Source organism: Coenobita brevimanus, chromosome 37 (genome assembly GCF_032717465.1).
Source record: "Coenobita brevimanus isolate Jiangsu-jjx chromosome 37, ASM3271746v2, whole genome shotgun sequence".
Taxonomy (NCBI): Eukaryota; Metazoa; Arthropoda; class Malacostraca; order Decapoda; family Coenobitidae; genus Coenobita; species Coenobita brevimanus.
Window position 1 is genome coordinate 1,410,566 of NC_136990.1, and position 25,349 is coordinate 1,435,914.

Genomic DNA, 25,349 nt, shown 5'->3' on the forward strand with positions numbered 1-25,349 from the left:
AAGCAGAGTTAATTAGCTTGGGATAATGTGGAGGAGGGATGTAACTGAGTGCAAGAGCCAGATATCACTCCCTTACACAGAAAATCCCTCCACTAGACGTCTCACAAATGCTCGTCACCGCAATATTTGACCCGCTGAACAGCCATTTCATATCTATAACGTACATGTATTAGAATATTATGCTGTATGTACTAACTATTACAGTATAAGTTATCAGGGGCAGATCCAGCATTTGCTACAAAGGGAGGGGGCCAAAATTTTAATATATCTTCCCACTGACGAGAATCATGTATTAAAAACTGACAGGAAAAAATATATAGAGGTTTAGGAAGAGATATGGTATTACAGTACAAGTTAACAAGGGTCGATCCAGCATTTGCTAATAAGAGGGGTTTGGAATTTTTATAGACTTACCCTGAGGACAATTGTGTACTAAAATGACAAGAAAAAATAGAGAAATACAGGTGTTAAGGAAGAGTACTAAGCCTCCTACCCTCACAAATATGGTCCCTCATCACTGCTCTGAACTGGCCAAGACCTGGGCAGCCTCTATCCTCATATAACTATATAAATTGCACTGCTGAATAAAATTATGTACAGTATATATATGATCACAAGTTGAATGAGAATCAAAAAGAGCCGTCATAACACATTTGGCAATATATAGAAATTTGTGAAGATTTTAAAAGTACATAGAAAGTGGCTAAGAAGTGTTCCCTTGATCAGTAAATCCAAATAATCATATTCAATAATTTCTCTCCAAAATCAGGCGGTAATTTTCCTCCTCCATAATAGGGAGGTATACAATTTTCCTCCAAAATACGGAGATACAGTATATAATTTTCCCCCTTCAATAATAGAGGGGTATATACTTTTCCTCATTCATAATAGGGATATATATAATTTTCCACATTCAAAATAGGGATATATATAATTTTCCTCGTTCAAAATAGGGATATATATAATTTTCCTCATTCCAAAAAGGGAAATATATACTGTAATTTTCCTTCTTCAAAATCAGGTAGTATACAATTTTCCTCATTCAAAATAGGGAGATATATACAGTAATTTTCCTCCTTTAAATAAATTGGGAAGTAAACAATTTTCCTCATTCAGAATGGAGTGGCATATTCCAAGTGTGTCTGGGCTAAAACGTGGAATTACAATCTTACATAATCCCAATGCAGGAAAATAAAAAAATAAAATTACAATATTATTTCACACAACACACAGACTTACACACTAATTCATCACATATATCACAAGGACTCAACACACACTATATTAAAAGACTATATGATTTGAAGTGATCTTATTCCCTACTTCTGAGAGATTTATTTTATTCTAGATCTGAAGAGGGTGCTGTTGTGGGTGGTGTATGAGGGGGCGGGGTAGGGAGGGAGGGAGGGAGGGAGGGAGGAAGGGAGGGAGGGAGGGAGGGAGAGAGGGAGGGAGAGAGAGAGAGAGGAGGGTTAGTGCCCCTCCTTGTAAAACAACCAACTCAAAGACAATCGGCCACCCCTTACAGGATTATGGTGTGTGGCTATAGGCAGAAAGATAGGTAGATAGATAGACAGACAGACAGATAGATAGACAGGCAGACAGGCAGATAGAGAGATTGATTGGTGAGTAGGTAGAGACAGATAGATAGATAGGTAGAGATAGATAGATAGGTAGGTAGGTAGACAGATACAGATAGATAGATAGGTAGGTAGGTAGGCAGATTGATAGATAGACAGACAGACATAGGATGCTTGTATAATGGCACCCACCTGTAATGACTATTTCCCTCTGCTTTAGGACAGGATTTTCACACTTAGGGAGGGTTAGATATACAATAAATCCACCCCTTCAGTATGAGGCCCTTCAAAGCTGGATACAACTCTAGAATAAATCAACATGTCTCGGATTTAAGGGTTTGTATTCTCAGCCCCTTAACACCTCTTCCTTAGTGATTTATTTTTGGACATGGCTGGTTAATATCCTTCTGTGTGTTATTTATGCAGAGTATGGCAAGCTTGAAGGATTTATATAACAAGGAATAGAGTAAGGTTAATAAGGAAAATAAATCCCATAGGAAAAGGTGTTAGGGAGCTTCCTTTACCTGCCCTAAACTCTATACTCATCAGGTAAGGAAGCTCCCTAACACCTCTTCCTCAGTGATTTATTTTTGGATATGGGTGGTTAATTTTGTATGCTATTTATGCAGAGTATAGTGATGATAGGATGTAGGTAACAGGGAATATAGTAAGGTGTAATAAGGAAAATAAATCACTTAGGAAAAGGTGTTAGGGAATTGATGACAATACAGAAGAGTTGCTACACAGGGTGGCCCAAAAGCCTTGCTCCAATAGAAAAAATGACTATCTTATGTGATGTAAATATGGGTCAGTCTGCTGGTGTGGGTGTGGCAGTGCAAGGAGATAAAAGATACTGGACAGGGACTGGTACCACCGAGCCGTCCCCACAAAACACGAGATATCACCCAAGCCTCGATTTATGGGACTAAATGGGGAATCAACTTGACAGGGTGACGTGGAGGTGATTTGTTTGTGGCCACCCCATATAAGGGATTAAGGCATCTGGCAATAGATAGACAGATAGACAGAACTTGTCCCTTACTTGACAATGTCCCTTACTTGAAAAATGTTCCTTACTTGACAATGTTCCTTACTTGACAATGTCCCTTACTTGAAAATGTCCCTTACTTGAAAATGTCCCTTACTTGAAAATGTCCCTTACTTGACAATGTCCCTTACTTGAAAATGTCCCTTACTTGAAAATGTCCCTTACTTGACAATGTCCCTTACTTGAAAAATGTCCCTTACTTGAAAATGTTCCTTACTTGACAATGTCCCTTACTTGAAAATGTCCCTTACTTGAAAATGTCCCTTACTTGACAATGTCCCTTACTTGAATAGGTCCCTTACTTGACAATGTCCCTTACTTGACAATGTCCCTTACTTGACAATGTCCCTTACTTGAAAATGTCCCTTACTTGAAAATGTCCCTTACTTGACAATGTCCCTTACTTGAATAGGTCCCTTACTTGACAATGTCCCTTACTTGACAATGTCCCTTACTTGACAATGTCCCTTACTTGAAAATGTCCCTTACTTGACAATGTCCCTTACTAGAAAATGTCCCTTACTTGACAATGTCCCTTACTTGAAAATGTCCCTTACTTGACAATGTCCCTTACTTGACAATGTCCCTTACTTGACAATGTCCCTTACTTGACAATGTCCCTTACTTGAATAGGTCCCTTACTTGACAATGTCCCTTACTTGACAATGTCCCTTACTTGACAATGTCCCTTACTTGACAATGTCCCTTACTTGAATAGGTCCCTTACTTGAATAGGTCCCTTACTTGAAAATGTCCCTTACTTGAATAGGTCCCTTACTTGAATAGGTCCCTTACTTGAATAGGTCCCTTACTTGAAAATGTCCCTTACTTGAATAGGTCCCTTACTTGAATATGTCCCTTACTTGAATATGTCCCTTACTTGAAAATGTCCCTAACTTGACAATGTCCCTGACTTGACAATGTCCCTTACCTGAAAAATGTCCCTTACCTGAAAAATGTCCCTTACCTGAAAATGGCCCTTGTTTTACCACATATAAAGACAATCTTATGAAATGCAATGATTATTTCACTTATTTATATGATTATGAATATTATTTTACAGTACTGTATAAAGAAACATATTAATGTGTATAGACATTATGTATCATTTTTGAATGGTGTTGTCTGTTTGTTAGGAAGAATATGGAGTCCCTTAAATCCAAAATCCCTTAAATGGAGGTCCCTTAAATCCAAAATCCCTTAAATGGAGGTCCCTTAAATCCTAAATCCCTTAAATGGAGGTCCCTTAAATCAGAAATCCCTTAAATGGAGGTCCCTTAAAATCCTAAATCCCTTAAATGGAGGTCCCTTAAATCAGAAATCCTTTAAATGGAGGTCCCTTCAATCCAAAATCCCTTAAATGGAGGTCCCTTCAATCCAAAATCCCTTAAATGGAGGTCCCTTCAATCCAAAATCCCTTAAATGGAGGTCCCTTCAATCCAAAATCCCTTAAATGGAGGTCCCTTCAATCCTAAATCCCTTAAATCAGAAATCCCTTAAATGGAGTCCCTTAAATCCAAAATCCCTTAAATAGAGGTCCTTTAAATTGAGGTTTGAGTATATCTTTGGGCCAACCACTCTTCTGGCAGCTCCCATCATCCTCTCACATCAACGAGGCACATTGTAAATTTAAGTGGGCCAGGTTAAGGTGAACAGACTACAGAAATCCCGTAAGATGAGACTAAGACCTTGGCCTGTATTCTTCTCGGGTAAGGAGGCCCTCCCTAACACCTCCTCCTTGGTGATTTATTCTCCAAACTACTTTTTAATATCTTCGGGTTTGCTTATGTCTTTTCAGTATCGACACACTGCATGAATAACACACAATATAGTTACAGAGCAGAATCAGGAATAATTCAGTAAGAAAAAGGTGTTAAGTAAGTTTCCTAACCACACAAGAATATAGTAACAGAGCAGAATCAGGAATAAATCAGTAAGGAAAAGGTGTTAAGTAAGCTTCGTAACTGCACAAGAATACAGTAATGGAGCAGAAACAGGAATAAATCAATAAGGAAAAGGTGTTAAGTAAGCTTCCTAACCACACAAGAATATAGTAACAGGGCAGAATCATGAATAACTCAGTAAGAAAAAGGTGTTAGTAAGCTTCCTAACCCACAAGAATAAAATTATGGAGCAAAATCAAGAATAAATCAATAAAGAAGAGGTGTTAAGTAAGCCTCCTAACCGAAACAGAATACCATCCTATATAAACAGTAACTGAAATAAGTACAATGGAAAATAGATGCGTTTTTCAATTATGAATTTCCAAACAGCATTTTCAAATCTATAACCGATTAAAACGAATAAAATATATACACTAAAAATCACAATATATATTAACAGGGATGGATCCAGCATTTTTTAAGAGGGGGAGGGGGGACCAGAATTTCAATATATCCACTCAGGACTGACATGTATTAAAAACTGACAGGAAAAAAGTTAAAAAAGTGAATTTATATTTTTTTCACAACTATAAACCACAAAGCTTCCTCGTGTCAGTCCATATGAAAGTGTGACCTCAGGGATATGCGACTGAATAGTGAGGCTGCCAGAGACTGAGCAGCATGACCTCAGGAATAAAGGACTGAATAGGGAGGCTGCCAGAGATTGAGCAGCATGACCTCAGGAATAAAGGACTGAATAGGGAGGCTGCCAGAGATTGAGCAGCATGACCTCAGGAATAAAGGACTGAATAGGGAGGCTGCCAGAGATTGAGCAGCATGACCTCAGAGATAAGGGACTGAATAAGCATAATGGAAGAGGAAAGGAAGATGGAGAGGGAAAGAATAATGGAAGAGGGAGGAGGGACATGGAGGGGAAAGGGGAAAGGAAGAGGGAGGGGAAAGGAAGAGGGAGGGGAAAGGGGAAAGGAAGAGGGAGGGGAAAGGAAGAGGGAGGGGAAAGGAAGAGGGAGGGGAAAGGGGAAAGGAAGAGGGAGGGGAAAGGAAGAGGGAGGGGAAAGGAAGAGGGAGGGGAAAGGAAGAAGGAAAGGAAGAGGTAGGAAAGGAAGAGGGAGGGAAAGGAAGAGGTAGGGGAAAGGAAGAGGTAGGGGAAAGGAAGAGGGAGGGGAAAGGAAGAGGGAGGGGAAAGGAAGAGGGAGGGGAAAGGAAGAGGTAGGGGAAAGGAAGAGGGAGGGGAAAGGAAGAGGGAGGGGAAAGGGGAAAGGAAGAGGGAGGGGAAAGGGAAAAGGAAGAGGGAGGGGAAAAGGGAAAGGAAGAGGGAGGGGAAAGGGGAAAGGAAGAGGGAGGGGAAAGGAAGAGGGAGGGGAAAGGAAGAGGGAGGGGAAAGGGGAAAGGAAGAGGGAGGGGAAAGGGAAAAGGAAGAGGGAGGGGGAAAGTGTATTGAAGGAGAGAGGAGGAGGGGGGGGAAAAGGATATTACGACCTTCCAGGCTCCCCACTGGACCCACCCCTGGTTGAAACAATATATTTTGTCTTTCTTTATATTCAATTCCCTCAATCATATTTATCATTCAAAATTTTCCATTCCTCTGAGTCCTATAATTTTTTTCCTCAATCCTATAATGTTTTTTCAATCCTATAACTCTTTTCTTTTTTCCAGTTTCTCAAAATCCTACATATTTTACCATCTCAGTCTTTCCATTCATCCCAATCCTATAATATTATCCTCAATCTTATGTTTCTTTCAGTACTATAATTCTGTCTTTTTTTTCCATTTCTCTCAGTCATACAAGTTTCCTCAGTCCTATTATTTCCATTAGTCTCAATCCTATATATATTTTTTCTATCTTATGATTTTGTTTTTTTGTCTTTTTTCCCCATTACTCTCAATCCTACTCTTTTTTTAAATTTTTGAATCATACAACAGTTTTTTTGGTGTTTTTTCTTCCATTAAATTTTTTCACTTCTCTCAATAATCCTTTTTTTTCCTATACGTTTTTTCAATATTTTTTTCATTAAGTTTTTCCTCGTTTTTTTTTCAGTGTTTTTTTTCCCCATTATTTTCTTCAATTCTTTCAATCCTACTTTTTTTTTTTTCTTTCAGTCCTTTATGTTTTTTCCAATATTTTTTTTTTCCATTTTTCCCCGTTTTTTTTTTTTAGTGTTTTTTTTATCATTATTTTTTTCATTTCTCTCAATCCCGCATTTTTTTTTTAATGCTATAAGTTTTTTCAATATTTTTTCCATTTTCCCCCAGTTTTTTTTTAGTGCTTTCCCCCCCCCCCTTTTTTTTTTTTATTTCTCTCAGTCATCCATTTTTTAAAATCTAATATTATTTTTTAGTATTTTTTTTCCATTATTTTTTCCCCCAATTATTTTTCTGGGCAGGTCTATCTATCTATCTGTCTATTGCCAGACGCCTCAATCCCGTTTGGGGTGGCCACAAACAAATCGCCTCCAAGTCGCCCTGTTCCCCGCCATTTCACTGCCCTGCTCCCAACTCACACCCCCCTCTCTCATATACCTCTCCACCCCATCCCTCCATCTCATCCTCGGCCTCCCCCTCCCCCTCCCATCTCAAAATCCTGAAGCACGAACACCTGGCAATAAGGAACTTGACCAAAAGCACTTGATAATGTAAATAAAAATAATTATAATAAAACAGGTGCATAAAAGAAGCCCTATCAATTTACAATTTACACACACACACACACAGACACACACAGACACACACACAGACACAGACACACACACACAGAAACATACACACACACACACACACACACACACACACACACTAAAAAACGAAACATTGCCTCGTATTCTCGTATGGTTTGGAAGCTCCCTAACACCTCTTCCTTACTGGTTTATTCCTGACTCTGCTCCGTTACTCTATTCTTGTGTGTTATTCAAGCAATGGATAGTTTGGAGAATGAATCACTAAGACACAGGTGCTTGGGAACTCTAACACCTTTTCCTTACCAGTTTATTCCTGATTCTGCTCAGTTTCTATGTTCTTGTTTGTTATTTATGCAATCTGTGTCGATACTAATAAGATATGGGTAGCAAAAAATAGGACAAGGATAGTTAGGGGAATAAATCACTAAGGAAGAGGTGTTAGGAAGCTCTAATACCACTTCCTTACTAATTCCTGATTCTGCTCTGCTACTATATTCTTGTGTGTTATGCAATCTGTGTTGGTATTTAAAAGATATGGGAAGCAAGGATAAATCACTAAGAAAGAGGTGTTAGGAAACTCTAATACCTCTTCCTTATTAATCTGCTTCGCTACTAATAATCTTGTGTGTTATTCATGCAGTCTATGTTGGTATTAAAAAGATATGGGAAGCAAGGATATGGGTAGTCAGAATAAATCACTAAGGAAAAGGTGTTAGGAAGCTCTAATACCTCTTCCTTGCTAATTCCTGATTCTGCATCATCACTATATTCTTGTGTGTTATGCAATGTATGTTGGTATTAAAAAGATATGGGAAGCAAGGATACAGGTAGTCAGAATAAATCACTAAGGAAAAGGTGTTAGGGAGCCTCATTACCCAACAACAATACAAGCCCTAATTAGCCTACGATTCAGACATAGTAAGTGCTCGTCACATAAAATCAGTGTTTGATAATAAACACCTCATATTCTCGTTGGAAGCTCCCTAACACATCTTCTTAAGCAATTTATTCTTGCTTATTACACTTTAACACCCTCTTCTGTGTTTCTTAAATCTATCTATCCATCTACTGCCATATGCCTTAATCCTGTAAGGGGTGGCCACAAACAAATCACCTCCATGTTCCCCTGTCCCCCACCATTTCACTGCCCTCCTCTCAGCTCACACCCCCTCTCTCATATACCTCTCCACTCCATCACTCCATCTCATCCTTGGTCTCCCCCTCCACCTCACTCACATACACTCTCCAAGTTAGTCTCTCTACTCCATTTTGCTTATTACACCTTAACCTCCTCTTCTGCATTACTTAAATCATTCAAATATCACCATACTCTCCATAAATAGTGTACAAATAGGTATTCAGCCAGTCCTATCCAAAATAAATCAGTAAGGAGGAGGTGTTAGGGAGCGTCCTGAACCTCCGAGAATAGAACCTAATATTATAAAAGTTCAATAATAAACACTACTAATATTTCATGGTGATAGTACTGATAATTCTTCTATAGTCTGTCCAAGTTCACCTGACAAAGATCCGTAACTCCTTTCAACTCATGTGTACCCAGACTGGATTCCCAATTAGGCTAGTAACCAAGGAGACTCATTCCTATCCCATAACTACAGCTCATCAGATTTGTCAGCTTAATTGATGGCTGTGTGTAGGCAGACTGGATTCCCTATTTGGCTAGTAACCAAGGAGACTCATTCCTACCTCATTTTACACAACCATAACTTAGGAATGAGGATGTGGGAGTGGTCTAAATTTGTCTAGTAACCAAGGAGACTCATTCCTACCTCATAAAAGCTCACTGAAGATCACACAACCACAACTCAGCATTCAAATTGTGGGAGTGAAGTCCAAACTTGACTAGTAACCAAGGAGACTCATTCCTACCTCATTTCACACAACCATAACGTAGCATTCAGGATGTGGGCGTGGTCCAAATTTGACTAGTAACCAAGGAGACTCATTCCTACCTCATTTCACACAACCCTGACTTAACATTCAAATATTGTCAGATAAAAACAAACAGACTATAGTACAAATCTGTCAAATAACGGAGTGATTCCTTTACTAGTTAAAAAAAGACTATGCCAGAAATTCACTGCTGGCTAATTTACACTCATGCTCTCCCTCAACGCATTCTCACCTGTAACTCGTTTCAGTGAGTCATAGCCAAGGGTTTATATATTAAGTACACTCATGCCCTCCCTCAACACATTCTCACCTTTTACTCGTTATGGTGAGTTACAGAAGGCTTTACACATTATTAAGTACACTCATGCTCACCCTCAACACATTCTCACCTTTTACTCGTTTAGGTGAGTCATAGCCAAGGGTTTACAGATTAAGTACACTCATGCTCTCCCTCGACACATTGTCACCTTTTACTTATCTGAAGTCATAGCCAAAGTATTACACATTATTCAGTACACTCATGCTCTCCCTCAACACTTTCTCGCCTTTTACTCGTCTGAAGTCATAGCCAAGGTTGTACACATAATTAATACACTCTCTCCCTCAACGCATTCTCGCCTTTTACTCGTCTGAAGTCATAGCCAAGGTTGTACTGTACACATAATCAATACTCTCTCTCCCTCAACACATTCACACCTTTTACTCGTCTGAAATCATAGCCAAGGATTACATACTAACCCGCTTTGAATATATGCTGAAAATCTGTGCTCTGTTAAAATGAATAGAGAAGATTTTGATTGCTATGGGGCTTTTTCTATGGCAATATGGTGCTGGGGGGGCCTTCACACGGTGGCACTGATATATTGGGGAGGGGGAACAGGGAAAGGTAGGAGGGGGAGGGGGAGGAGGAGGGGAAAGGGGGAAGGGAACAGGAAAAGAGGAGAGGGAAAGGGTAGGGGAAAAGGGGAAGGAGAAAGGAAAAGGGGAGGGGGATAGGGAGAGGGGAGGGGGATAGGGAGAGGGGAGGGGGATAGGGAGAGGGGAGGGGGATAGGGAGAGGGGAAGGGGAAAGGGAGAGGGGAGGGGGATAGGGAGAGGGGAGGGGGATAGGGAGAGGGGAGGGGGACAGGGAGAGGGGAGGGGGATAGGGAGAGGGGAGGGGGATAGGGAGGGGAGGGGGATAGGGAGAGGGGAGGGGGATAGGGAGAGGGGAGGGGGATAGGGAGAGGGGAGGGGGATAGGGAGAGGGGAGGGGGATAGGGAGAGGGGAGGGGGATAGGGAGAGGGGAGGGGGATAGGGAGAGGGGAGGGGGATAAGGAAAGATAAAGGGGAGGGGGATAGGGAAAGAGAAAAAGGAGGGGGATAGGGAAAGATAAAGGGGAGGGGGATAAGGAAAGATAAAGGGGAGGGGGATAGGGAAAGAGAAAGGGGAGGGGAGGGGAAGAGGTAGGGGAAGAGGGAGGGGAAAGGGGTAGGAGTATGAACTTCCTGTCTGGTTATACGAATGTCCCCTCCTTAGCCTGGGATTGCAACTACTACTACTACTACCACTACTACTGTGCTACCACTACTACTACTACCACCACTACCACCACTGCTACTGCTACTAACTATTACTACTACCACTACTACTACTACTACTACACTACTTGTGCAGGCTAAAAGTGCTATGGCCTCTATTCTCATTAGGTAAGGCAGCTCCCTAACACCTCTTCCTTAGTGATTTATTTTTGGATATGACTGGTTAACATCCTTCTGTACGTTATTTATGCAGAGTATGGTGATGGCTGAATGATAAAACACAGACTAGAATAGTAAGGCGTAAGTAAAATAAATCACTTAGGAGAAGGTGTTAGGGGGCTTCCTTTATCGATGAAAGTAAGGCAGTTTGGTGTAAATAAAATAAATTGCTTAGGAAAAGGTGTTAGGGGGCTTCCTAATTGATGAAAATAGGGCAGTAAGATGCAAGTAAAATAAATCACTTAGGAAATGGTGTTAGGGGGCTTCCATAATCAATAAAAGTAAGGCAGTTTGGTGTAAATAAAATAAACTACTTAGGAAAAGGTGTTAGGGGGGCTTCCTTTACGACGAAAATACCAGCCTTCAAAGCACGAATAAAAGGTCTTCGTTGCACATATCCCCCTGACTATGACCTCCTCCAAACTAAGAAAGGGAGAAAGGGTGAGGAAAGTAACTCTTGGCTTCACGAGGCTCCTTGGCGGATATTTTTGATGATTCGGGTGCTGGTGATGCGTCCCTGTCCTCCGAAATAATTTAATTTATCATCGTAAAGAGGACGATGGAGCAGACAAGGCCAAGGATCTGAAAAGGAAAAAAATATACAAGTTTATTTAAATACTATCTATCTATCTATAGCCTGATGCCCTAATCCTGCAAAGGGTGGCCGCAGACAAAACGCCTCCAAGTCGTTCTGTCAGCCACCATTTGACTGCCCTCCCCCCAGCTTACTCCTCCCTCATATACACAATTTATAAAAAGGGCAAATGAAGAACGCAGACCAAGTACAGTAAACTAGCTATAACAAACCCCAATGTAGCACAGCCTAATGGACATTATGAAGGCCACTGAACTCCTTCAGCTATAACAAACATTCATTCATTCATTCATTCATTTATCATCCAATCCTATGTTGCCCCATGAGGAGCGTAGGAGCCCAGGGCTAGGCAAGTTGGTCCTAACATTTAAACAAAGTCCATTAAATGGGGCTCAGTGGGTGTCTTTCCTACCCTCTTCACTCAACCTGGCCTGAAATTGCCCTCCCCCTGCTGAATATAACTGACTAGAGTAACACTGTATTAGTCATGAAGAAGTGCTGACAAGGATGTGAAATATGCTGCATAAGAGCTAAATTATGGGCCAAGTTGATGTGAAATGGGTATAGTTTACATTTTTAGTACATGCTAACAGATAAATAGGTAGGTAGGTATGTAGATAGGTAGGTAGGTAGGTAGGTACGTAGGTAGGTAGGTAGGTCGGTAGACAGAGACAAATGAATAGACAGACAGATGGATGGATGGATACATGAATGAATGAGTGAATGAATGAGTGAATGAATGAATGGATGAATGAATGAATGAAAGAATGGGTGGATAGATGGATGAATGGATGGATGAATATTTGAATGAATGAAATGATGGATGAATGAATTTTTGAATGAATGAATGGACGGATGAACAGACGGACAGATAAATGAATGAATGAATGAATGAATTAACAGACAGACAACCCTTACCATCATCAGTGCCACAGCGATACCAACACCGCCTATGATGAGGGCGTGTTCCATTACAAACTCCAGCGCTTTTTCGTAACATCCCTCTGTGTAGGAATTGGCCTCACTTGGCGACGTCTGGCACTCCATCAGCTGCGAGAGAGAGAATTACCCACACTGACCCTACATACCCATCTACCCCTTCCTGATTACCTGTTCTATCTATCTACCTACTTATTTATCTATCTATAGCCAGATGCCTTAATCGCATAAGGGGTGGCCACAAACAAATTGCCTCCATGTCACCCTGTCCCCCCATTTCGCTGCCCTCCTCTCGACTTGCACCCCCTCTCTCATATACCTCTCTACTCCATCCCTCCATCTCATCTTTGATATCCCCCTCCCTCCATCTCACTAACATCCACTCTCCTAATTAGTCTCTCACTCTCCATCCCCTTAACTCACACCCCCCTCTCTCATATACCTCTCCACTCCACCCTTCTACCTAACTCATATACACTCTCCTCATTAGTCTCTCACCCTCTATCATCTCCACTTGCACCTCCCTCTCTCATATACCTCTCTACTCCATCCCTCCATCTCATCCTCGATTCTCCTCCTCCCTCCATCTCACTCACATACACTCTCCTAATCAGTCTCTCACTCTCTATCCTCTCCACATGGCCAAACCACCTCAATATATCTCTCCTAATCCTTACTATTACTTGCTCTTTATACAGAATTATTCATCCATGTTATCCTCACATATCCATTCTCAACCCCTTCACTCTCATGCTGTATATTTTGTGGTGTTCATCTTCACCTTTATCATTCTTTTTCTGTGTCTGTCCTCCTCTCTTCCTATTTCTCACCATCATCCACTCACTTGATGTAGTGCTGCCTACTTCTTCCTTTACCTTTGTCATCCTTTTTCTGTGTCTGTCCTCCTCTTCCTATTTCTCACCATCATCCACCCACTTTATGTAGTGCTGCCTACTTCTTCCTTCACCTTTATCATTCTTTTTCTGTGTCAGTCCTTCTCTCTTCCTATTTCTCACCATCATCCACTCACTTGATGTAGTGCTGCCTACTTCTTCCTCAGCCTTTATCATTCTTTTTCTGTGCCTGTCCTCCTCTCTTCCTATTTCTCCCATCTTTCCTGTCACTTGTTATTGCTTTTCTTTCCTTTACAGGTGGCTTTACATTGAGTGACAAGCCTAATGGTTTCCTGTAAGCCAGGACACCATTTACAACGCTGGGTGGTAACCATATAACCAACCCATACGTGTTCCCTATTTCAACAGGTGTTTTGGTGGAGGGTTAGTGCCCCTCCCCAAAGAACAACAAAGTCAAATGGCCACCCCTTACTGGATTATGTGTCTGGCTATAGATAGATAAATTATGGCGTCTGGCTATAGATAGATAGATAGAGTATGGCATCTGGCTATAGATAGACAGACCCCTCACTCAAGAAGCAAAAATAATGTCCCAGTAAAATTCAGATCACAACTTGCACCCCCTCGCATATACCTCTCTACTCCATCCCTCCATCGCATCCTCAGTCTCCCCCTCCCTCCACCTCACTCATACACACTCTCCTCATTAGTCTCTCACACTCCATTCCCTCAATTCACTCTCTATCCTCCCTCTACATATACAGTTAAAAATTTGGCCTAGCTTTACCCACACAAAAGCCACATTACTGGTCTCCTTTATTCAGTTATAATAAAGATAATGTTAACTAATGCCCTTACCAGTCCATTACTTGCCTACTACAATCCCCCTCTCATCCCAACTACACTACAGACTGCCCACTACTGTCGTTGGTTAAGGAAGCTCCCTAACACCTCTTCCTAAGTGATTTATTTTCCTTATTACACTTTCTTAGGCTTTTTTCTTATTCTCATTGGTTAAGGAAGCTCCCTAACACCTCTTCCTAAGTGATTTATTTTCCTTATTACACCTTCTTAGGCTTTTCTAATTCTCACTGGTTAAGGAAGCTCCCTAACACCTCTTCCTAAGTGATTTATTTTCCTTCTTACACCTTCTTACACCTTTCATATTCTCACTGGTTAACAGAACTCCCTAACATCTCTTCCTAAGTGATTTATTTTGCTTATTACACCTTCTTACCCTTTTCTTATTCTCATTCATTAAGGAAGCACCCTAGCACCTCTTCCTAACTGATTTATTTGGCTTATTACACATTATTACCCTTTTCTGTTAAATGCTTCCTTCCAATATGGCCATATTCTGCCTAAATAACATACAAAAGGATATAAACCAGCCATTTCCAAAAATAAATAGCTAAGGAAGAGGTGTTAGGGAGCTTCCTTAACTGACAATAATACCAGCCAACGGAGAGAGGTAAAGGACATGAAAGTGATATGAAAAGAACATAAGGAAATAAAGTGGAAACAAATCTCATAATAATAATAATAATAACAATAATAATAATAATAATAATAGTTAGTAATAATAATAATACCTCACACATGTAGTTATCTCAATGTCTTTCTTTCTCCAACCCCTCAATTTCATGCAGTGTCATTTTTGGTTTATTTTCACTGCTAACATTCATTCATTCATTCATTGCCAGACACCATGTATCCCAAACGGGGTGGCCAAGGGCTTAGAGTTAATTGTTTTACAGGGAGGGGCACTAATCCTCCACCAACCCCACTTGACACGTAAGGATGCCAACAGCATCTGGTGTTCCCAGGCGGTCACCCATCCAAGTATTAACCAGACCCAACGTTGCTTACAAATAATTTTATTTATTTGGGAATGGTGTCTAATACTGAAGGAATTTATTATGTGTGTATTTAGTAAATGTGAATGTCTGGGGTAGGGTGGTGAGGTGCAGACTGAAAAAGACTTGGGATGAGGTCATAGAGTGTGACCTGAAGGAAAGGGACTGAATAGGGGGGCTGCCAGAGACTGAGCAGTGTGGAGAGCCCCCACAGATAACCAAGGCTGATGCATGCAGATATAATGGGCCTTTATAAATGATACAATACATATATCTAGCTCATTGGGTTTTAAAAAGTCTATCCTGAGCTGTGTAAAAATCATCAGGCCAGCAAGAATATATATATATATATATATATATATATATATATATATATATATATATATATACACACCGGTATATCCCTGAGCTTTGTGTTCAACTTTTTCTGAAATTTGACACACACACACATACCTAATCACATAAAGTAATCTCTGAAACTTACCTGCAGTCTTGAATATGATTTTGTAATGATTCAGGAGTTATTATTTATCTGTCTATTGCCTGATACCTTAATCCTGTAAGGGATCGCCACAAACAGATTGCCTCCACGTCGCCCTGTCCTCCGCCATTACACTGCCTTTCCCCCAACTTATATCCCCCTCTCTCATATACCTCTCTACTTCATCCCTCCATCTCGTATTATTTCTTGATGGAACATACCCCTCACTTATCTTCACTTTACACATCACTTCTGGTAATGTATGTAGTGTTAAGTGGGGAATTACAGTACTGAATGCTCTCTTTTTACGATTCTGAAGTGCATTTTTAGAAACGGAGTACAGTATATGACAAATTTAGCTCCCTAACACTTTTTCCTCATCAATTTAGTTTAAGCGAGAACATGATTATATGAGAAATCAATCACAGTGATCATATAAGCGAAAAGCAATCTTAAAACGAAGAAGGAAGTCCTAAATTCCTATAGATCATAAAAGTGAATGATTTTATACCATTTTTAAAAACAGATAATATAAATTTAGTATTGTAGTGATGTGACAAGAAAAAAATCGCATAAGAAATCAATCATCACAGCAATAAGCAATAAACAATCCTAAAGTTTTAAAAAGAAGCTCTAAATTCTTATGGATTTTAAGAATGGATCATATAACAAAACCAGCATAGAAAATGACTGAGAAATAGGTCATCACAGCAATTATATAGGCAAAAACCAATCTTAAAACAAAAGAACGAGTCTTAAATCCACACAGCTTGCGAAATGAATTTTCGTATAGTATGCGATCACATAAACATCCATCCAACCATCATCCAATCCTACGTTGCCCCATGAGGAGCGTAGGAGCCCGGGGCTAGGCAAGTTGGTCCTGACATTTAAGATGAGGTAAACATGGGCAAAAAACAATCTTAAAACACACAAAAATCTTAAATCCTTACAGATCGTGTAAATAAATCATCGTATGCTGAGCGAACACATCAACAAGGGTAAGAACTGCGTCACTTACCTCTCCTGAAGTTGGGTCTTTCTTGCAGCATGATTTGGGGACCCTGTTGCCACGAGTGTCGAAGTCCTTGTTCAGTTTGGCCCATTCATCCTGGCTCTTGAGGGCACAGCATTTCAACTGGGGAGGGAGGCAGAGAATTAACAGATTTTAACACTAACGGAAACTTGATAAAAAGAGTGGTTTGTATATGCCAATCTTCCCTTCGTCACCCAGTCCTATGCTACCCCATGAGAACCGTAGGAACCTGGGGCCAGGCAAGTTGGTCCTGACATTTAAAATGAGAGTGACCAGCCTCACTCACCCCTGAGTGGCATTATGTGAGCAATAAACCCCAACCATCCCCTGGATATAAACCCACACAGGCTCAATCCGATTGGAGCACCTTAATTACCTACTAAAACCACCAGGCGCCATAATTTGGTTATATGGTTACCACCCAGCATGGTACTGTAAATGTTTCCTGGTGTACAGGAAACCATTTGGCTTGTCACTCAGTGTAGAGGCACCCACAGAAAGAAGGAAGAGGAAAGAGTGGAGGAAAGAGTGAAGGAAAGAAAGATAGAAGAGGGAGTGTGAAGTCACCCAAAGGATGAGGAAAGAATGAAGGAAAGAAAGACAGAAGAGGAAGGAAGGAAGAGAGGAAAGGACAGACACCCAAAGCAACACTACATCGAGTGAGTGGATGGCGAGCATCCCCACCTACCACAAACCACCAATATATAATGCTTCTCTTCCACTGTGCTGCTTGATTCCTTATGCATTGTGGAGATGGCCAAGTATTATCAATGTCTATCCTTCATTATTTATTTATTCCTACACCCACTGCCACTCCCATGCCCAAACCAGCAGACTGAGCTGTTCTTACGTCACTTAATGTCTATCCTGCATCCTCTGTTCATTTCCTACACCCACTGCCACACCCATGTCCACACCAGACTCTGTTCCCTTATTACTAAAAATGTCTATCCTGGATCACTTATTTCCTATGTCCACCACCACACCCACACCAGCAAGTTGAGCCGTCCCCACAACACTTAAAATGGACTGTGGGAGGAGAGGAACGTAAGCCTGTAGTCCACTGGGTTAATGTTTTTAGATGAACTTAGGGTTACAACCACACCCACTGCCCTACTATCACAACCACCAATATTACTACTACTACTACTACTACTACTACTTTCACCACCACTTCTTAATGACCACATAAATCCGTAGTTTCAAATTTCAACGGCAGTATTAACGATGCATCATTAAAAAAAATATATATTCCATTAATTTTCTTTCATGTTTAGTTTCTACATTACCCACAAACAACACACAAAAAAAGTATTATAACTCACAAGAATGCAGTATAAAGCTATCTATCTATTGCCAGATGCCTTAATCCCTTATACGAGGTGGCCACAAACAAATCACCTCCACGTCACCCTGTCCCCTGCCACTTCACTTCCCTGCTCCCAACTCACACACCCCTCAATACTTAAAATTTAAATACTTACGGCCTGCTGTGTCTCATCCCAGGCCTTGGTTATGAGCGGTTCCTCGGAGCTGTACTCTTTAATGCTGCTCATCATGGCATTGTGCACGGTGGTCCTGGCCTTGTTCCGAAACACTGTGCCGAGAATCCCACCAATGAGAAGAACGATGAAGAGCAGCAACACGACAATGAAATACTGGAAAAGAGAGGAATGGTGTAAATATACGAGTGTTAATACAGATGATGAAATACTGCAAAAGAGAAGAATGGTGTAAATATACGAGTGTTAATACAGACTCATTCACAAACTGAGATATGATAATGTACAGTCAACAAATGAAACACTGACTGAGAGGGTGTAAGTAGGTGAAGTGGAGGGAGGGGGAGACCAAGGATGAGGTGGAGTGATGGAGTTGAGAGGTAGATGAGGGAGGGGGGGAGTTAGTTAGGGGTAGGGCAGTCAAATGGTGGGTGACAGAGAGACTTGGAGGCGTTTTCTCTGCGGCCACCCTTTGCGGGATTAGGGCGTTGGACTATAGATAGACAGACAGACAATCAACAAAAATAGTATGGCACATGTGGGGTAGGATGGATGTAAAAATGACTGAGTTTTGTAGCACACTGTCTGTTTATCTCCAGATGCTTTAATCCTGTAAGGGGTGGCCACAAACAAACTGCCTCCATGTTGCCCTGTTCCCTGCCATTTCACTGCCCTCCCTCCAGCTCACACCCCCCTCTCTCATATACCTCTCCACTCCATCCATCCATTTGTAGGGCACACAGGACTCTATTAACCTAGTGCCTTGAAAAACACAGCGCCCAGAATGTGATCTTTTGAGTCATTTCCAGTTCTAATAATTACCAGGGGATAATGATTGCACTCATAATCACAGGCTGCTCCATACATCATAATACTTTGTCCATGTATCAGAATATTTAAGGTACGGTGTGTGATAGCTCTTTTGCTGACTGTACAGAGATCTATCTATCTATCTGTCTATCTATTGCCAGACACCTCAATCCTATAAGGGGTGGCCACAAACAAATCGCCTCCATGTCGCCCTGTCCATGTACTGAGATGATAATGATTCTGAAATGGGTGTGTATTGTAGTGCATCCTTGAATGACAGGCATGGGGTGAGTCAGAATTGCTAATGAAGAGTTGAGAGGAAGGATGGGACTTGAATGCATTAGCACTGTGATGAGAAGGGGTAGATTGAGATGGTCTGGGCATGAGGAGAGGACAGAGGATGACAATTGGCTCTGAAGGGTGAGGTGTGAATGTACAGGGTGGAGTTGAGAGGATGGATGGGACTTGAATGAATTAGTGTTGTGGTGAGAAGTGGTAAACTGAGATAGTTTGGGCATGATGAGAGGATGATTGATGACAATTGCCTGTGGGGGATGAGAGGTGTGAACACTGAAGGTAGAGTTGTGAGAGGCAGACTAAAAAAAAAAAAAGAAAGAAATGGATGAGGTAATACAGCATGACCTCAGGGATAAGGGACTGACCAGGGAGGCTGCCAGAGATCAAACAGCAAAAACAGCTACCATTTGGTAACCAAGGGCAACGCATATAAGCATGTTGGAGCCTTTATAAACAATACAAAGGTTCTATAACACCAAAAATAAGATATAAAACCAGGAAAAAGAAGAGGGGAGAAGAGAAAGAAAAATTATATATACTTACTGTGAGGAGCATACACTTGACTTCCTTGAGGGCCCCTAAGCACCCAAGGAAGGATACGAAGAACATAAAGCATCCTGTGGCAATGAGAATATACGCGGCCGTCATGTACATCTCACTGCCCAGTAGCTTCTCCAGGTAAGGCCGATCCAACACCGTCCAGATGCCCAGTACCAAGAGGGCGATACTGGCCACCTGAAAAATTATAAAGTCATTAAGAGGTGTGGCTGAGTGGTGACGGAAGTGACCTGCTGTCCAAAAAGATGAGGGTTTGGTTAAGGAAGCTCCCTAACAATTTTACCTATGTGATTTAGTTTGGGGAGGTGTGGCTGTGTGGTGAGGCAAGTGATCTGCTGTCCAAAAAGACGTGGGTTGGGTTAATGAAGCTCCGTAACATCTTTTCCTAAGTGATTTAGTTTGGGGAGGTGTGGCTGAGTGGTGAGGCATGTGATCTGCTGTCCAAAATGATGAGAGTTTAGTTAAGGAAGCTCCCTAACACTTTTTCCTAAGTGATTTAGTTTGTTTACCTAATCCAACACAATGACCTGTTTTTTCATTGGTCAAGGAAGCTCCCTAACACTTTTTCCTAAGTGATTTAGTTTGTTTACCTAATCCAACACAATGACCTGTATTTTCATTGGTCAAGGAAGCTCCCTAACACTTTTTCCTCAGTGATTTAGTTTGTTGCTAATGGGAAGGTATGGTGGTCGAGTGGTGAGAGAAGTGAACTGCTGTGTGAGAGGATGGGATGAGGTGTTTGAAGATTTGAATTTTATAATGAACTTTACTGATCGTGCACAACACCCACCAACACTGTTCTGACACCTTCACTAACACCATCAACCCATCTCTGACTCAGACAACCCTACCATGTATTCAATATAGGCAGTGGGTATGAGTGCTGAACTGGTGACATTTAACGTGGCACATAGGAGGGCTGCTGCATGTCAGGAAAGGGGACGTAAAGCCTATATCCAGTCAAGGAAACACCGTAAGCTTGGTAGCACCCTTGTCATAGTGATTTATTAAGCCTGTAACATTCTGACTGACTCTACTGTATTTGTTTATGTGAAGCTACAGAATGTGGTGAATGTTTTTGGCATATCAGTTAAAGCCAATATTCCGGGGGCTTGACTGGTGAGTGAATGGAAGCGTGGCCCATTGGATTGGGCAAATTTGGGCTGTCTGGACACTGCTACTCCTCACCCTGCCCTAGGGTGGGAAAGGAGGTCCAGATGATGATGATACATTCTGATTATTCTCTTTTATGTCTGATAAATATACCAGTACTATATATTATTAGTACACTGGGGGTGAGAGATGCCTTACATAGCAGCACAGATATAGCAGAGTTTCTCTAATGCCCTGATAAACAAATGTCCCTCAACTCACTCCCTATCCCCCAAAAGGACAATGGTTCAGGGATTTTTATACAGCCAGGTAGCTCCACCATCTCATTATATCTGCCACTGCATGAAGGCATCCCTCTCTGGCACCAGTGGACATGATGCAAGGCTGAACCGCGAAACTCACCCAGACGATGAAGTTGATGGCGAACATGAGGAAACGGACACATTTTCCGCAGCCACTCAGCTCGACGCCGCGACCCATACTGCCTGCCACACCGTCTACCTCAACACCTGAAACACAACAACACTTTAGGAATCGCAAAACAAGAAACACAACACTTAAAAGCCATCAACACAACATTTAAGTGATCCCTAAAACCTGCAACTTCATTTCTATCTATATCTATCTATTGTCAGACACCTTAATCCCGTAAGGGGTGGCCACAAACAAATCGCCTCCATGTCCCCCTGTCCCCCATCATTTCACTGCCCTGCTCCCGGCTCACACACCCCTCTCTCATATACCTCTCCACTCCATCCCTCCATCTCATCCTTGGCCTCCCCCTCCCTCTTCATTTAACTTATATAAACATCTGCAACACAAAACTTTAGCATCTCAAAGCCTCCAACAACACTATAGCTACCTCAAAACCTGCACTGCAACTCTAGTACTCAACATCTGCAACACAGCGCAACCCTAAGTGATTTAAAAAGTAATCTGTTGTTTGAAAGGACATTAAATCGAGCCCTCAGTGTAAGAGGAAGCAGTTTATTTATTTACTGGCTTTAACGATCTTTATTTACTGGCTTTAACGATCTTTATTTACTGGCTTTAATTATCTTTATTTACTGGCTTTAACGATCTTTATTTACTGGCTTTAATTATCTTTATTTACTGGCTTTAACGATCTTTATTTACTGGCTTTAATTATCTTTATTTACTGGCTTTATCTTTATTTACTGGCTTTATCTTTATTTACTGGCTTTAACGATCTTTATTTACTGGCTTTAATTATCTTTATTTACTGGCTTTATCTTTATTTACTGGCTTTAACGATCTTTATTTACTGGCTTTAATTATCTTTATTTACTGGCTTTAATTATCTTTATTTACTGGCTTTAATGATCTAAAATACCCAGTCACGTCGTAAAAATACCCCCGCTAATTCCACCACACCAGTTCGGATTTGTGTGTATCTAGTCAGTGTGGACGGTGGGTGTTTGTGCCGAAGTGGTGACATGGGAGGTTATGTGACACGTAGAACACACACACACACACACACACACACACACACACACAAACGTACTTTAGACTACTTTCATGTACAATACTTCAGTTCCCCCTCCCTCCCTCCCCCCCTCTCTCTCTTTCTCAGAACACTTCACTTACCTTCCACAACACCATCTATTTTACCTCTCTCTCCCTCTCTCTCTCTCTCTCTCTCAGAACACTTCATTTATCTTCCACAACATTTATTTTGCCTCTCTCTCTCTCTCTCTCTCTCTCTCTCTCCCTCTCTCTCTCTCTCTCTCTCAGAACACTTCATTTATCTTCCACAACATTTATTTTGCCTCTCTCTCTCTCTCTCTCTCTCTCTCTCTAACATTTCATTTACGGTACTTCCTCTAACACTTCATTTCTTTGTTTATTCTCCCCAATAATTCATTTACTTTACCAACTCTCCACATTCAACACTATCCGCCCACACCAGCAGACTGTGCCGCCCTCAACAACACACGATACCGCTACGTGGAACATTATGTGGATTTTCGTCCTTTGGCAGCTTATTTCACGTAGCTCAGTGGCAGAAAAAGACAATACTACGGCTCTACATCCTTCCCATAGCACTTCTTCGTGACTATACTCCTTTCACCTTAACTTGGCCCAGATTTTCGTCCTTTGGCAGCTTATTTCACGTAGCTCAGTGGCAGAAAAAGACAATACTACGGCTCTACATCCTTCCCATAGCACTTCTTCGTGACTATACTCCTTTCACCTTAACTTGGCCCAGATTTTCGTCCTTTGGCAGCTTATTTCACGTAGTTCAGTGGCAGAAAAAGACAATACTACGGCTCTACATCCTTCCCATAGCACTTCTTCGTGACTATACTCCTTTCACCTTAACTTGGCCCAGATTTTCGTCCTTTGGCAGCTTATTTCACGTAGCTCAGTGGCAGAAAAAGACAATACTACGGCTCTACATCCTTCCCATAGCACTTCTTCGTGACTATACTCCTTTCATCTTAACTTGGCCCAGATTTTCGTCCTTTGGCAGCTTATTTCACGTAGCTCAGTGGCAGAAAAAGACATTACTACGGCTCTACATTCTTCCCATAGCACTTCTTCGTGACTAGCAGCATACGTAGAATAAAGGTATCTGCCTACCTCACCCTCAAATACTGTCTACCTCACCCTCAAACAGTCTACCTCACCCTCAAACACTACCTACCTCACCCTCAAATACTACCTCACCCTCAAACACTAATCTACCTCACCCTCAAACACTCTCTACCTCACCTTTAAGCACTGTCTACCTCTCCCTCAAACACTACCTCACCCTCAAACACTGCCTACCTCACCCTCAAACACTACCTACCTCACCCTCAAACACTAATCTACCTCACTCTCAAACACTCTCTACCTCACCCTCAAGCACTGTCTACCTCTCCCTCAAACAATGCCTACCTCACCCTCAAACACTGCCTACCTCACCCTCAAACACTGTCTACCTCACCCTCAAACACTAATCTACCTCACCCTCAAACACTAATCTACCTCACCCTCAAACACTAATCTACCTCACCCTCAAACACTGCCTACCTCACCCTCAAACACTAATCTACCTCACCCTCAAACAGTCTACCTCACCCTCAAACACTACCTCACCCTAAAACACTGCCTACCTCACCCTCAAACACTGCCTACCTCACCCTCAAACAGTCAACATCACCTCAAACACTGCCTACCTCACCCTCCAACACTCCTACCTCACCCTCAAACACTGCCTACCTCACCCTCCAACACTGCCTACCTCACCCTCCAACACTGCCTACCTCACCCTCAAACACTCCTACCTCACCCTCCAACACTCCTACCTCACCCTCAAACACTGCCTACCTTTCTACTTGAAAATAGACCTATTCTAGTGTCACATGCTTCAGAAATTGTCTAAAAAGGGAATAATAATAATAATAATAATAATAATAATAATGTCAATAATAGTAATAATAATAATAATAATAATAACTCAATAACAATAATAATAATAATAATAATAATAATAACTCAATAATAATAAAATAATAATAATAATGTCAATAATAATAATAATAATTATAATAATAATAATATTAAAAATAAAACAATAATAATAATAATACGAATTGTTTTTACACAATTTCCCACTTTAAAAATAGTAATAATGCCTTAAAACGAAATCCTTTTTAATATCCTTCGCTATACCAAAAAATTCGACTACATATATCCATAGCTTCAAATTGTAACAGTAGTCTTAACGAATCATAAAAAAAAAAAATACTATTACTTTTTATTTTCCATGTTTAGTTACTTCGTTGCCCCAAAAAACACACCAAAAAAAGTATTATAACTCACAAGAATGCAGTGTAAATCAATACTTAAGATTTACGGCGAATAGTGAGAACTTTGCGTCCTTCCCAGAATAGCGGGGCAAAATTTCCTCTTATTTTACTTCCTTCAGGGTTACTCCATGGGCCCAAGGACAGCTGAGTCGCAAACTAAAAGGCGTCACGACAAATTACTGACGGACCATTAAACTATCAAGCTTCAGAACACGAACACTAGGAAGCAACTCACAGGACAAGGAAAACTAGTGGGGTAAGCGAGCACAAGATCCACACGTCCGCCTCTTCCTAAGACTACCTGTGAACTGGGGCCCAATGACGAGAACAGAGGTGTCAAGTCCTACGTAACAAGTATCGCTAAACGTACTCTTTAAAAACGCTAGAATATGGATTTAAACTATAACTCATAAAAATCACTAGAAAAACAGGTGAATTCTATTTATTATAATTAGAATTGGGTAAAGAGTATAAAAGATTCATGGATTTTTTGCACCTGGATGTTTAAAAAGGCTGCTAATTGGAGGTAAACATCCCTCGAGGTAGCGGAAATAGCGGTACCTTGACAACCCTGGAAGAGACCTCCTCCTTCGGCCAATCCCACAGTCCTTCGTCACAACCTACGTCA

General features: G+C 41.2%; 1 protein-coding gene across 1 annotated transcript; it reads right to left on the minus strand.

Moving 5' to 3' along the window:
• Positions 1–11,383: 11,383 nt before the first annotated feature.
• On the minus strand, positions 11,384–25,013 carry Tsp74F (Tetraspanin 74F). Its single transcript, XM_080269799.1, has 7 exons — positions 24,957–25,013; positions 21,306–21,412; positions 19,776–19,967; positions 18,108–18,281; positions 16,609–16,725; positions 12,376–12,507; positions 11,384–11,444 (listed from the first exon to the last, which is right to left on the minus strand). Exons 2-7 carry the CDS (start codon positions 21,381–21,383, stop codon positions 11,397–11,399), a joined length of 741 nt encoding a protein of 246 aa, XP_080125925.1. The 5' UTR covers positions 21,384–21,412; positions 24,957–25,013; the 3' UTR covers positions 11,384–11,396.
• Positions 25,014–25,349: the final 336 nt, after the last annotated feature.